The 15367-nt window shown below is 54.9% G+C and overlaps 4 protein-coding genes across 4 annotated transcripts; 1 reads left to right on the forward strand and 3 right to left on the reverse strand.

The window, feature by feature from the left end:
- Positions 1–1192: 1192 nt before the first annotated feature.
- Positions 1193–7504, forward strand: DCS_01694 (uncharacterized protein; the record flags this gene model as incomplete). Its single annotated transcript, XM_040799026.1, has 1 exon — positions 1193–7504. One exon carries the CDS (start codon positions 1193–1195, stop codon positions 7502–7504), a length of 6312 nt encoding a protein of 2103 aa, XP_040659909.1.
- Positions 7505–7786: 282 nt separating this feature from the next.
- Positions 7787–8821, reverse strand: DCS_01695 (uncharacterized protein; the record flags this gene model as incomplete). The annotated part of the gene is made up of 2 exons (XM_040799027.1): positions 7787–8709; positions 8782–8821. 2 exons carry the CDS (start codon positions 8819–8821, stop codon positions 7787–7789), a joined length of 963 nt encoding a protein of 320 aa, XP_040659910.1.
- Positions 8822–11085: 2264 nt separating this feature from the next.
- DCS_01696 (aromatic prenyl transferase) lies at positions 11086–12516 on the reverse strand (the record flags this gene model as incomplete). Its single annotated transcript, XM_040799028.1, has 3 exons — positions 11086–11221; positions 11280–11753; positions 11819–12516. The coding sequence occupies 3 exons, from the start codon at positions 12514–12516 to the stop codon at positions 11086–11088; spliced, it is 1308 nt and encodes a 435-aa protein (XP_040659911.1).
- A 923-nt stretch (positions 12517–13439) lies between these two features.
- Positions 13440–15278, reverse strand: DCS_01697 (cytochrome P450 monooxygenase; the record flags this gene model as incomplete). The annotated part of the gene is made up of 6 exons (XM_040799029.1): positions 13440–13595; positions 13651–13907; positions 13981–14586; positions 14659–14727; positions 14794–15010; positions 15174–15278. The coding sequence occupies 6 exons, from the start codon at positions 15276–15278 to the stop codon at positions 13440–13442; spliced, it is 1410 nt and encodes a 469-aa protein (XP_040659912.1).
- Between the last annotated feature and the right edge of the window lie 89 nt (positions 15279–15367).

Below are 15367 nucleotides of genomic sequence, written 5' to 3' on the forward strand. Positions count from 1 at the left end.
CAACGACGGCACCCTGGTGCTACATGTTAGGGGTGGTACTTGGGTACTAACATTGGTACCTAGTGGTCACAAGAAGTACAGTACTGCACATAAAATTCCTACTGGTACCTTCAGTACCTACCTAGGTACCTACAGTACATTAGTACTCTACTACTTTGGTGCTTAGGCACCTGGCACTACAGTACAGTGAGTGGTTCGTGTCAACACAAAGGTATTGTCTGCAATCCCCAGTCGCGATGCACACACATACAAGACGTGCGAGTTCGGTCAGCCCAACCGCGTGGCAATTGTGGAATGAAATGCAAACAAACATCGAATCCCTGTCGAAAGCCAATCTTTTCCGCCTTTGCACTTGTACTCACAGCCGACACATGATTGCTCCTGGACATCGCCATGATGGAATACTTTGCGCACAATCTGCGGAGATCATGTGTTCCAGTGGCTGTTTGGGAGCGACTCCAATCGAACAGTAGTACTAGGTTAGTACTAGGTACTAAGGTATCTTCAGCCTCTACGCAGTGAGTACAAGTACATTCGCGTGCATGTATAGCGCCGTAGCGAAGCGTAGTACGCAGTACTCCGTATTGCGATTGTAAATTTGCCTGGTGTGTTGCAGCTTACGTAGGTGCCATATACTCACTACTAAGGTACTGTAAGTGTACTGCATTAGTAGGCCGTGTCGCAGTACAGTCAGTGTGCTTGTACTTGCACACGGCAAGTAATTATTAGGCGGCTGCTGGAAACGAGTGGGTCAGGGGCCATCAGGCTCGTGATGCCCTGGTGCCTGTGCCCCACGTAGGTGTTCTTCCTGACGGGACCCCTGCTTGCCGCTGTGACGTGGATCCGTCACCAGCTCGGTGCCCGTCCCAACTCATCCGTCACACCCTCAACCTTCCACCGCATCCCGCCAGCGGCGACCGATCACGCCCATCATCCCCCCAACTACGCGCCGCCTCCCCAATCTCACCATCCTTCTCCTCTCGCTCCTTCGCCGCGAGCGGCTCATCGTCGTCCCCTCTCGGTTCCGCCCCTCAACCCTCGCGCCATGTCCTGACGAGTTTCTTGCCCCATCATGATCTTCGTCCCCGCATCTGGCCGAGGGTCTGTTGATATCTTGTTGGCAGTGCGTTCCCGCCACTTGTGAGGTCGGCCATCACAAACTCCCTCTCGGTCCAAGCGGCCAGCCGCCACCATGGCTGCCTTCTTCCAGTCCTTCCGAACCTCGAGCATGCCCAAGAGGCTGCTTCGCTATGCCCTCTCGCGCCTCGAGATCCTCGACGCCGAGGCCCTCGATGTGGAGAATCTCGACTTTGCCCTCGGCAGGAACACCGTCTTCGAGTTCAAGGATGTCGCCATAAAACTCAAGGTATACCGATGCCCCGGCACGCCCTTGCCTCGGCAAGCTCCTGCTGACCACCCGCAGCGGCTTGAGAAGCTTCTCAAGCTTCCCGCCACCTTCAAACTGCAAAGAGCCAAAGTCCTGCTGCTTCGAGTCACCATCCCCATGGATTTCTACACGAGCCCCATCATCATCGAGATCGACGGTGTTGATGTGAGGCTCGCCATCGTCGGATCCGACGCTCAACCCCCGACGGCGCCCGCTCCCCAAGACGACGCCGACGCCGTGCCCAATACCGTCGACCTTGCCCAGTCGTTCCTGCAGACGCAGCCCTCCTCGGAGAGGAAACAGCTGGAAGAGGCTCTGGTGGCGGAGACGCATGATCTTGCCGCCTCCGTCTCCGTCAGCGATGACGGCAGCGAAGACGAACCGGCCTATGGCACCGGCCAGGCCCTGTCGTTGCCCGACTTTCTCGCCGGCTTTTTGCAAGGCATAATTGACAGGATGCAGATCAGCATCAAGGGCGTCAGCTTCCAGCTCGACATGGAGGTACCATCCGACGTTAGCGTCACCTCCATCGACCCAGTGTCAGTCCAGCTTGCTCTCGAGACCATCCAGGTTGAGGGGGTCACCACGACAATCCGAACCGACGGAGAGGAGCATCGGCCAGTTTCCATCCCGAAAGAGGGCAAACGTCTGGTCTCCCTGGCGAACATTCGTGCGTATCTGATATTGGAAGCCAATGTATTCTCCGTCTTCAGCAGGTGTCCCTCGATCGCTTCACCCTCGGTCACATCCTCTCCGATTATGACGCGAAATCCGCCATCGAGACAATGCAGCTCATTATCGCAGGGAAGCTTTCGCGAGCAGCCTATGGTCTCTCTTCAGCAGAGTTTCCGAGAGCATCTCTCCGACGAGGGGGAATCGTTCGATACCAAACACCGGCTTGCCGACAGCGAGGATGCGCTTGGCATCCCGTACGACTTTTACGAGAGCAGAGAGGCCGACGATGATAGCCCGCCCACCCCGCGGCTTTCTGCTCTCCACGATTCAGTGTTGCCGGACGATTCCCTATTTCACTCCACTTTTAATGCCGCTCCTCAATCTTCATCCTCCGGAACCTTTCGTGAGGAGCAGATGCAGGATGCTCTAATTCCGGAGACTTTGAGGTTAAGCCTCGGTCAGGATCCCCCCCCGAGACGTATGTATGCCGAACCAGCGGAAAGTAGCCATGGTCAGCCACAGTCTCCCACAGCAGAGAACACGTCCAAAACAAGCTCATCCTCCGAAGCAAGCCCCACGGCCGATCTCGCAGAGTCCCGTCTATACACTCACGAGGAAGCGGAGAGCATGTATATGAGCGCCTTCTCCAGTGCAGAGAATCTCCCGTCAATGGCGTCGCGCCTTGTGTCGAATGCCGGAGAATTGGGAGACGTGACGCCGACGTCGCCAGCTATGCCTGGAGCTTGGGGTGACGAGCCGGAAGGACACATGCCGAAAAGGCGCGTGCCACCGCCGATGCTCGAGTCGGAGACTCCTCTCCCAGGTGCGCGACAGGTTGTCGCAAGCGGCCCGGAAAGTGCAGGTTCCTCGCCTGCATTTAGCAAGGCTTCTATTGCGCGAGCACCCGCCCCCGAACCTGTGCCGTCTGCATATGAAGGGCCTCATGACGATTTTGCAACACCAAAAGGGCCAACCCGTGTCGCCAAGGAAATACTGTCTCTCAAAAGCGCATCCATCTACATACCTTCGCATCATCAATCTGTTCCAGTTCAGACGACATCGGAATCGATTGCCCATCTGTCACAGACTCTGGGAACGTCAATTTTCCCCCAGGCTCCAGGCGCCTTCTCCGTCCATCGCCCTGCACCCTCTGTCGACGAATTGACGGCGGCACAGCCCACTTCGGAAGCAGTCCATGACGGGACCTTGGAGGTGCTGCTCTCCCCTCTCGCCGTCAGCTTTGATGCCTCAGTGGGTTTCCTGCTCGCCATGGTCTTTGACAGACTCCTCAAGGCCGCCAAGGATGGATTTCCGGCGTCGGATAACTCTCTCCATGACCCGCAAAAGAACCCCCCCCGAGCAGCTCCGGAAATAAAGGTCCAAGTCGAGGAGATCTCACTCAACTTCCTGAATCGCCTCGGCGGTGTTGCCGACACATCGGAGCGCTACCTAGACCCCTCCGCTTTCATATTCGACCAGGACGTTCTGCTGAACGCCACGATGCGGAATCTTGATGTATCTATCGCTCCAGTAGCCCTGACTTCAACTGCCACAGGCTGCAAAGCACCAGACCGAGAGGCTGTCGTGACCAAGGTGGGCGTGGAAAAGTTTCGTTTCGGCTACGCCAGCGGTGATCTGGTATCTTTTGATAGCGAGAGACCCATGAGCACCTCAGTGAGGGACACGTTTCTTTCCACCGGACACGACATTGGCATCAAAATGGTGCAGACGGCCACGTCGACCTCCATTGACGTTGAGACGCTACCACTCGTCGTTCAGATCGACCTGCAACGTCTGGATGAGACCTTTGGCTGGTTTGGTGGACTGAGCAGCTTTCTTAATATGAACGTATCGAAGACTTACCCCTCACCGACCACAAAATCTGTCGCAACACCGGCGCAGAGGAGAGGTGTTCACTTCGAGACACCCATCGACCCCGAGGACAAGTCCGCAACGGCTCAAAACAAGGTCAACGTCCGCATCGGAGGTGCCCTCGTTGAGCTTGTGGGTAGAGATTGTAGCGTGGCGGCCGAGACGAACGCCATCAAACTCGTCAGCCGCGACGAAGGCATCGGCGTTGCCTGCAGTCATATCCGTGTCTCCGGACCGTACCTGAAGAATTCTCTCGCCGAGCCGGCTATCGCAACAGAGGTCGGTGGTGTGCGGTTGGAGTTTCTTGTGCCTCCCAAAGACAGGGATCTGGAGAAGCTGCTGGAGCTCATTATTCCTTCAAAGGTCAAATTCGACGTGGGGAGCGACGAGATTATGGTCGACACACTGCTCCGGCAGCGACGAAAGGGATCTGTCCTCCGAGTCACACTCGAAACGGTCAACGTCAAGGTGAGGCATCTGGGCCTGCTCTCGCCGGCACTCCCGAACCTGGCAGAGGAAATTGCCAAGCTGTCAGCCGTGGCAAAGTATCTACCTGAAGACGACCGTCCCGGCCTCCTCACACTGAGCACGCTTCAAAAGGTGGTCGTTGGCGTCGATGTCGGAGGCAGAGTTGGCCACGTTGGTGCCGAGCTCCGAGACTTTGAGATCGCGCACATTTCGGTGCCGTCGCTTGTTGCTGTCGCCGTCGGCGCCGTGTCCGTTCGGCGGAACAAAACAGAGGAGCTCATCAGTTCGCCATCGTTCGATAGTCCGACGGAGTCACATGACAAGGCACCCATCCTTATGGCCCGGATGATCGGGGACGAAATGGAACCTACCGTCAAGCTGAAACTGTACGAAGTACGGATCGAGTATCGAGTGCCTACTGTCATGGACGTGCTTGGCCTCGCCGAAGATGCTACCCCACAGGACTTTGAGGCGGGACTGGCTGCCTCTGTAGCTAGCCTTGGTGATCGGGCGCAAAGCTTCATCCGGCGGCCTCATTCGCCGACCATTGGAGATGTCAAACCGAGCAAACCGATGACGCTCGACGTTGGCTTGCGCGACTGCCTCATTGGCCTGAACCCGCTGGATTTGACGTCGAAGATGGTGGTGGCCCTGACGGAAGCGCACCTGCAGACGACGTTGCCCAAGGACGGCAAAACGACCGTGACAATGGATATCAACAAGGCATCGATACTCCTGACGGACGACGTGTCTCAGATTGGATCTGGCGCCGCATCTCCGGAAGCGAGACGTCTGTCGCTGTCCGCCGTCTCCGCTCAGGTTGCCGACATGTGCGCCAAGGGATTCGTAAACATTTGCTACATCTCATCCGCAAGCGTTGCCGCAAGGGTGAAGCCTGCAACTGACGGCAGCGACGGTAAACAAGTCGAAGTGGATCTGCGAGATGACTTGCTCGTGCTCGAGACTTGCGCCGACTCGACCCAGACCCTCATCACTCTCGCAAACGCGTTGAAGCCGCCCACGCCCCCGATAAAGGGAAACAAATATCGGACCAAGGTGGTCCCTATGCAGGATCTCTTGGCATCCATATCCGCCGAGGCATTTGGGAAGCCGGAAGGCGAGTACGACTTTGACCAAGATTTTGCCGGAGCGCAAGAAATGGCAGGCAGTGACTCGGACCTCGGTTATGGAAACGACTCGTTGCATGTCGAATCGCAATACTACGGTGAGGGATCCGTCGCCGAAGAGCTTTTTGACGCAACGAGCGACTCTGGCATGCAGGATACGGCAGAAGGGGTGTTGCTCACTGGCTTTGATCGCTCTCACAGCACATCGTCCGAGCAAGACAGCGACGGCCTGGTAATCCATGAGGACTTTTACGGACATGACGAAAGCGGCTCGTCCCACCCTCCCAAGCTATGGAACTCGAACATGAACACATACGATGAAGCGCCGGAGAGTCTCGTCGTCGCGAGCCCCCTCAAAGTCTCCGTTCGGGACGTCCATGTCATCTGGAACCTCTTCGACGGCTACGACTGGGCTCATACGCGTGATGTCATATCCAAGGCAGTTGAGGATGTCGAGTTCCAGGCTACCGAGCGGCAATCGCGTGGCGGTCTGCAGGCCTACGAGGAAGAGAACGAAGATGAGGAGACGATTGGCGACTTTTTGTTCAACTCCATTTACATTGGCATACCCGCGAACCGTGATCCTCGCGAGCTCACCCGCGCAATCAACGAGGGACTCAACGACAACACTACAGATACCGAGTCGGTTGCGACGACGGCCTTTACCGCCGTCACAAACAAGTCCGCCCGACGGCAACCGAGGGCGAGGCGCCTGAGGCTCAACCGCAGCAAGCATCACAAGATCACGTTTGAGCTGCAGGGGTTAAGCGTCGACATGGTCACTTTCCCGTCGGAATCGGAGTCCGAGACGCTAAGCAGCATCGATGTTCGGATCCAAGCTCTTGATATATTTGACCACGTGCCGACGTCAACATGGAAAAAGTTTGCCACGTACGATCAGGATCAGGGCGAGCGGGAGTTGGGCAGTAGCATGGTGCACCTCGAGATACTGAATGTGCGGCCCCTTCCGGAGCTGGTGGCGGCGGAAATCATCCTGCGCGCGACTTTACTGCCGTTGCGGCTGCACGTGGACCAAGACGCCCTCGACTTCATCACCCGCTTCTTCGAGTTCAAGGACGACAAGATGCCGGTCCATGCGTCTCCGAGTGACATTCCGTTCGTTCAGCGAGCAGAGATCAACGATGTGCCCGTAAAGCTGGACTTCAAGCCAAAGCGAGTCGACTATGCCGGATTGCGGTCGGGTCACACCACGGAATTTATGAACTTTGTCGTGCTCGAAGAGTCGCGCATGGTGCTACGGCACGTCATCATCTATGGAGTCTCGGGCTTCGACCGCCTGGGCAAGACGCTCAACGACATATGGATGCCCGACGTCAGAAACAATCAGTTACCGGGTGTCGTGGCCGGCCTCGCGCCCGTCCGCTCCCTGGTCAACATTGGGAGCGGTTTCCGAGACCTGGTCGAGATTCCTCTGCGGGAGTACCAAAAAGATGGCCGTGTGATCCGCAGCATTTCAAAGGGAGCGGCGGCCTTTGCGCGAACGACGGGCACGGAGCTCGTCAAGCTGGGGGCGAAGCTTGCCGTCGGCACACAGTACGCGCTCCAGGGCGCTGAGGAGATGCTTATGGACAAGCGGCAGGACGTGCAAGGCAGTTGGGAGGATGGCGACCTCGACGCCGAGGACCGGAAGCAGATATCGCTCTACGCAGACCAACCGACGGGCGTGTTGCAGGGCCTTCGTGGTGGCTTCCGGTCACTCACGCGCGACGTGAACTTGGCACGCGATGCCATAATTGCCGTACCCGGCGAGGTCATGGAGAGCCAATCGGCGACGGGACTCGCGAAGGCCGTGTGGAAGAGGGCGCCAACCATCATCTTCCGGCCCGCCGTCGGCGTGACCAAGGTTTTTGGGCAGACGCTGATGGGAGCGACCAACTCGATCGACCCACACAACAGAAGACGGATCGGCGAGGTAAGCTTACACTGCAGGGAGCGCCTCTTCATTTGTTGCTAACCAGGATCAGAAATACAAGCATTGACAACGGTTATCGTGAGGCTGACGGAGCGTCCCGCGTCGAGTGCAGGTTGAACGGGCAGGGTACGTACGGGCGCGAACGTTTGTGGTTTCATATTCCTCGATGACCATTGCACGGAGTTGGGCGATGCGCATGTTGATTTCGTGCAAGCTGATCAAGTGACATCAACAACCGAAACAGGGCTACTGTCGGTTGGCGTGTGCATGTACCTTGCCATGATATGGTTGGAATTATTATTACGATTTGCATGTCGACGGATATTAGAACCCGTCATCGGAAATGTTCCTTTTACTCTCATCCGCCTTTCGACTGCTGTTCAGGTCCACCCACCACTTGTGCGTCTCCTCGGTACCCGTCCACTCCCCATTGTCGTCGATCTCGTTCCACGGCTTGGGGCTCAGGATGAAGTGCAGGTTTTTCACTTGATCATCGCGCCAGATGGCATCATGCACACCCGGCCAGCGCAGTGTTTTGAGGGCATTGTATATGTACGGTAGGGCGACCCAGCGACCCCGATATAGGTCCGAGAGCAGCGACTGGTCGGCAAAGTCCATGTTGATGGCGTCGGCTTCCATGTGATCAAGTATTTGCTTGTACAGCACAGCCGACGGGTTCACCACTTGCAGGCCGCCGTTCATGAAGCCCAGCGGGCCGGCATCAGGGTCGGCACCGACGGTCTGAGCGGCGTCGGGGTCGGCGTGCTGCGAGGTGAAAGCGCAGTTTTGGGGGACCCAGTTGCTTGGGTAGTGCTTCTTACGGAGGGGGTTGCAGACGCAGGCATGGCCGGCGGCAAAGACGCGGGTGCTCGTCGTCATGTCGCCAGTCTCGCTCAGATGCGGGTCGTCGAGCTCAAGGTCCATGAGCTCATCCATGTTGCGCAGGACAAGCATGTCGGAGTCGAGCTGGACGACACGACGATATTCCGTCAGCGAGAATGGCGTGAGCTTGGTCCAGCAGTCGTAGAATCGAGGGTCATTGGAGTAGTCCTTGCCTGCGGCGGGCAGGAGGTAGGGGACATGCTGTGCGGGGATGCCACGGGCGGCGAGGGCGGCAAGGCCTGCGGCAGGGAAGGAGTCTGTGTATAGGGCGACGAGGGGAAATGCAGATTGCACGCGCCGGAGAGAGTATTCGAGAGTGAGAAGACCGGGAAGATAGTCGAGGTTGGTGATGAGTGTGGTCCAGACTAATGTCTCGTCAGCAGCGGGCATCAGTCACGCAACTTTCCACCTCAATCTCCGTCCGGATTTGGCGGTACCTTTGTCCGAATCGACGACGCGGATACGACGCTCCGCCATGTCAGGAAGATGCTTCTCGGCGTGCTGCGCTGCTCTATGGTCACTTGCACAAGAGTAGGCCTCGTGAGAATGGCGCAGAAAGTTGGAAAGTGACGTCGATTTTGGGTGGTGGGGCGAGGTCCGGGCCGATGTGGACGCGGGGAAGCCAGCAATCGGTCAGCCAACCTATCAGGGCGCTGCCTACCCTACACCCCGACCACCTCTGGTTGCTTTCGACCGAACGGCCTGTCGCTTGATTCTACTTTCGTTGGCCAGCGACTTCCGACTCCCAGACTTCAGGGCCATCATTGTCCCATGCTTTTCGTATTCGACATGGATGATGAGGCGGGGAAGTGAGAGGCTCTAGTCGGCACTCCTCGTGTAAGCCGCCATCCCTCCCCCTCTCCTCCCATCCCTTGGATAACTGGGTGATAATGAATGGCGAGAAGAACGCTTCCCCTCCCAAGCTTACTGGGGCCAAAATTCAAGGGCTCCAAGGGCTTTCTATTGAATTCGCCACCGTCAGACCGATGATTATGTTCACGCATGTGGTGGTGTCATGTCCAATTCCTATGACCTGCAACTGCCCAGAAGCAGCGCCTGCGGCGCTGTGCCTGTCGGTTGACAAGCATTGGTCTAGAAGTTGTGGCTGCCGTTAGGACACAAGGCGTTGCAGCTGGTTCATACAACAGGAAAGGATCAGCTTCGTCTTGACTGGGGCGAGAATAAGCGTTTGCCTACATATCCATGGCAGGGTACGCCGTTTGGACGATCCGCGAAAGAGTTGAGAACATGTATGAATTCACTTATTTCTTTTGGGGACACTGCCATAAGGACATTAAAGAACCCAAACAGTTATCGTGACAGCAAGTAGTTGTCGATTGGCTTTGCTACAGCGTCATGGCGAGTTCTACACCGGCGTTGCAGAAAACTCGTTGGATCTTTTACGATGTATTCTTGCATGCATTATTGGTGGCGTCTGCGGTGCAACCTCATGCCATGGGAACGTCGCGGCACATCACCTGCCACGATATTTTAGTTCATGGCCGTGTCCGCCGCCGACGAGCCGTTTCATGTGAAGTTAGGGGCGGATTATGGCATACGAGAAGTCATGGATTACAGCATCTAGACATACAGAAAGTACTGGAGTGAGACAGTTGTAGGGCTGTCATGACATTCTCATGCATCGCAGGCTCAGCCGCACCGTCAGCATGGACAGTCTGACAGCAAGTCGCGTCTCGGAACGCTCGCAGCGAATAATTAGAAGAAAACGAAGAGGCAGACCCAAGAGAGAGGTATGCTTTGCTACATGCAAACCAAGTATGCAGTGGGCTGAATATAAAATTCGCTGATGCCCTGCTCAAACTAATATTTGCTCACTAACCAACAGATTCGAACAAGCCATCGTATCAACCAGTTTTCAGTGACTACTAGTTACAATCCATATAGCGTCCGGTTTTCTACACAACCATTACTAGCCGCAATAGAAGCCATGAAGTTCGGATTCAGCCTTCTGCTCCTCGCCTCTGCTTCTGGAGGCGTCTTGGCTGAGAGCCTGCCCGAACTGGTCAGCGCCGATGAACACGGTCCCGCTTCCGCCAAGGGCGGGCTCAGCGTCCAGGCATGCCCGCCGAGATTTCCGCGGAGATGCCCTATCAACAACCTTTGCTGCCGCACTTCCAAGTGCTGCCCGCTGTCTTGCTGCAAGGAGACGGCGCGGTACTGCCTCCATGGCCACTGCTACCGCTAACTTCGTCGTTGATATTCAAACGGACACATGAATGACTGGTGCGTCGTGCCTGTTGCACCAGCGAAACACTCAATTTTCTAACAATGGCGAAGGTTTTGGAACAAAAAAAAAAGAAAAAAAGAACTTCAAATTCAATGTCTGTGGTAAAGAAAGGCTTTCAATGTGACTATGAAGGGGTTGTAACATTGTCACATTACATAATTCAGAAAATAAAGTCCAGGACTGCCTTGATCATCCTGGCGTCCACTCTTTGCAAAGTTTGACTCCGATGCCTTGAGAAAGCACCCTCGTGCTTTTGCGGTATACTCTTGAACCGTTAGCGGCACTCACAGCTGCAATAATAGCTATACGAATCGTTCTGCTGATTTCTCGGTACGATTGCTATAGTACTCGCAGTAATGGAACACATCTAAGGCTGTATGCATTCAAGTTATGCATAAGTCAATGCCATCGTGCTGCTGTACGTTGCCATCAAGCTGGTCTTGGCATGTTTTTTCTACGCATACTGTACAGTATCTGCGTCTGCCATGCTAAATCACCACACTTCCGAGCCGGCCTCCTCGGCGAGCGGCGTGCTAAAGTATACTGTCTGATAAATACCATTCTTCTCGGAGAAGAGGAACGATGCATCGCAATGTACTGGCACCGCTCGTTCTTGGTTCACCGGCCCACTGTACCCAGTCAGCGATGATGCATCTGGCAACTTGTAGCGGTATTCCAAAGGCTCACAAGGCATCTTCGAACACGGCCTTGTATTTTCCCTCTTGGCCCCATTCGTAGCCGCACTTTCGAAATACAGCCGAATAATTCTGAACCGTCTCCTCGTCGCTTCGCACGTAGTTCCACGTCGGCAGGTACGTCTTGACCTCGGGATGCTCGCAGCCCGGTCGCAGCTCGAAGCTAAAGTACAGCTTCTGGAAAAACATGGATGCATCTTTCAGAGGCTTGTCAAAGTCGTCGTCCGGCAGGCCCTCGGGCTCTTGGAGAAGAAGAGGCCAGATTTCGTGCAGGACTTCGAGACTTTTGCGAGTTGCCTCGTCCTTCAAGCGTCCCCCGATCGTGACGTATTCCCGTACAGTATTGAATGAATTGCTCTTGCTGTGCACGTAGAGCTTGACGCGTGCGTTGGCAAGCCCGGCTTCGTCGACACAGTCCACTCCCACAAGCTCAATGCCCGATGGAACGGGACGAGTGGAGAGAAATCTATGACAGAGTAAGCCGGCATCTTCAGTGCGTGTTTACTATTGCATCTATAGTTTGAAACGCACTCTTGGACAAGGTCAATAGCCTCGGGGTGGAGGGCGGGCTTTAGATCGCGAAGAACAGCCCAAGTCAGTTCATTTACCGATGCACCCGTGACGATCTCCTTAACCTTGGGGTTGAAGTAGGTCTTTGAAGAAACTTGGTCGCCTTTCAAGTCAAAGGCAGCAAACGCAAGAGGAAGACTCTTTGGCGGCTTCACTGGCGCATCAGCCGGAATACATTTTGCCATCCATCTCTCCATCGCCAGGAGCCCTCCTGCTTGCTCCTCAGGTGTCAACGCAAAGGACTTCATCAACACATCGCTCCATTGCGTACTGAAGCCGAGTGTGTCAGCAAAGTGTGAGATGATATTCTTGGCAGCCTCAATGGCAAAAGGGTCGCTCTCGCTACCGCCCTGCGGCCCCAGAATCTCCCAGCAGTAGCGCACCAGCGGCTTTCGAGCGCTGAGGTTGACGCTGAGCTGAATAGGACTACCACTCTTTGTGAGGAATGACTTGGTGTAAGCAACGGACGGCCGTGGACCAAGATTTGGCAGAACGTGCTTGGTCAGGAACTGAACTTGTGCATCTTGTTCCTCAGACGAATAAGATCCAGTAGATCTGAGGAGGGAGCGAAGAACTGGAACAGCATGGGCAGTCCAATATTCCAAATCCGCTGCACTGGAGTGCCCTTTCATTTCGGTGATTGCTGGCTGACCGGTCATGGCTGCTTCTGCTCGGCGGGTATGCGATGTGATTTGATAGCAGCGTCGAAGTGAATGTAGATGTACCATATGAGAATGGTAAAGCGAAGAGAGGCCTACCTTTATTAAGATATATTTCCTTATCGAAAAATAGACGACGCAAAGTGATGAGAAAAAAATGTGCCGTGTCGGACGGAGCTGCAACGCCGGGGAAGGTTTATAGGCAGCCGCAAAAGGATCGCTGAAACAGCGGCTGACGCCCGAGAAGCATCCGTCGGTGTACAGTAAAAAAACCAAGAAACCAGAGGAATAGTATGCGTCAGCCGGCCTACCAACAAGTCATGCAGTCATCATGGTAGATTGACGGTGGGGTATGCCAATCTTGGAACGTTTATGACGTGTGAAGGCTGGGGCTAAAACAACGGTATCATTGCAGGATGCACGACTGCAGTTGATATGCCGCATGCCATTTCGCAATGTTATCTCCCTGACGTGACATGCGAGTCAAAGTGCGGATACATGAACACAGCCGTCCCTCCGAGTCGATGGTTTTCGATCCATCTTCTCATGCATGCGTGCGCAATCCTCTGGTTCCCCGACGTTTCGATCCTTGACGGGCTCAGTCGTCCCACCTAGGTGCTGTGTTTGGTCGTCGTGCCAAGCCAAAAGGAGGCATGCCGTATGAGGCCATTGTAAGCTGTCGAGATGACAAGACATCAAATGAAAGGATTGCCAGCGAGCTGTACAGTCGCAATAGAGGGCTTTCGTGCGCTCATGTCACAAATGGTACATTGTACACACGAAATGCATTGCATCAATGAGGTCGAAATTCATGCGCAAGGGCAACGGGATAAACGAACATGTCGTCAGTACGGCATACGATGACCATCCTCCCAGAAAATACCATACTCGGTTCCCTTCTGGATAGTGCTTCTGATCGGGGACTAAGTGCCACGGCGACGAAGTAGGACGACAGACTCTCGGTTTGGGAGAATCTTGTCACCCTGGATGGAATTTACCGGACGGCGAGTCATATCATTTCCTTCCAATTTCAAGTCATATTCCAGAAGAATTCGACTCATAATCGATTTGATCATGTACTGGGGATTCTAGTTATCAGCCAGCGTGGTAAAGTAGGGTATGATATCATCCTACCGAAGCGAAGAAGCGTCCTGGACAAGCATATCGACCAAGGCCAAAGTGCAGGTTTGCCGAACTGCTGTGTGAGAAAAGGGCGGATGCCTGCTTCTGGTGTGACCAGCGGAATGGGGAGAATGAGTCGGCGTTTTCGTCGCCAATCATTCCATCTTCCATGCCGAATTGTCTGGCCAGCAATCCAATCTGCTGTCCTGGTTTCAATTTATAGCCGTCAGAGAGTGTGATAGGCTTCCTGACAACACGTCGGAAGGTGACTGCGGCAAAGTTCATGATTCGTCAGAGAAACATCCCGGTGTGGTGTTGGGGGAAACCACGATGTAGGCTTACATTCGCCCACCGGATTGAAACGCTGCGACTCTCTCATCAAACTATCGAGTAGCCTCATTTCTAGCATTGCCTTCTGGCTTATTTCCTGCCAACCATTAGGCAAGATGGCCTCTTGCTCCTTTTTCAGTGCGTCTCTCAGGTCAGGGTTGGCCATGATGTCAAACAGCATGTGAGTAGTCGCCATGGCCGTCGTATGGACGACCGCCATACTTAGGATCCCAAGTGTACGATGGGCCAAGGCCTCTGGTTTTGCTTCTTCCTCAGTGCGGGCAAGGTCGATGCACCACTGCAAGAAATCGTCGTGCTTCTCGTCGGGGGATGCCCGTCGCCGCTCCACTTCGGAGCCGAGGAGTTGCTGGACGTACCTCAGTTGCTCACGGGCATTGCTGACGCTCGAGGTGGGAGAAAAGAATTCGAGGAGAGCGCCTACGCCCTTGCCGAGGTTTCGAAACGTGGCGATTGTGTCAAAGGTATTTCGGCTGTAGGACGCAGAGGTGTCGAGGAACCTTTCGTCGCGGCAGATGGGCTCACCGACGAATACCCTGGCCGAGGCTCGAGTCGACAGGTTAAGGATGAGGTCGTATGGAATCACGGGAGCCCATTTACCTAATGTGATCAAGCAAGTCAGTTGGTGGAATAGGAACAGACTAGCCGACCACTGTTGATGATGCCACAGACCGACACATTCGGGCAAGACTTTGCCGAAAGTACATTTGAGCTCATCGAGAACGACGGGAATGATTCGCGCTACAAATGACATTAGATTTATTATAACGGTATTGATATTCAACTCGCAATTCCAGCTCTGCTTACGAAGTCCTGGTGTCAAGCGCCGGTGGATGGCGTCTGAGTGCAACTCGCTGCCGAGCAGGATACCAGTGAGGCTGCCGGCGTTATCATCAAAGCTTGCCGTCAGGGGGTCCAGCTTGTCGCTCGTGACAGCTCGAAGTTCCAGAGCATGCTTGAGGGGGATTATGGTGAGATCCATGTCCATCTTCAAGAGCTTGAACGGCTGGTCTTTGCATGTGTACTATTGGGCAATGGCTCGTCAGATGATGTGGCCACGAGGCAGCAAGTGAAATGGCACTTCCCGGACATGCCTTTCTGTACCCTCTCTCCACCAAGAGAGGAGCGTTTCCATTGTAACTCAGTCGATCGAAAATCTCGGGGAAAATGCTGGGCCATCGCCTCACCGTCGGCGTAGCGGTGGCGCCCTTCTTGCTTCTGCGGTCGATGGCGAAGAAGACGAGGAGCAGGGTGCAGAGGACGAGGCCCTGTAGGAGGAGAAAATTTATCATGTTGAAGTAGAAAATTTATGAAGAAGCCACTGTCGATCTGTCGATACTCAGGGCAGGTGCGATCGGGTCGCAACTTACACGATGCGCGG

This window comes from Drechmeria coniospora, chromosome 01 (genome assembly GCF_001625195.1).
Source record: "Drechmeria coniospora strain ARSEF 6962 chromosome 01, whole genome shotgun sequence".
Classification (NCBI taxonomy): domain Eukaryota; kingdom Fungi; phylum Ascomycota; class Sordariomycetes; order Hypocreales; family Ophiocordycipitaceae; genus Drechmeria; species Drechmeria coniospora.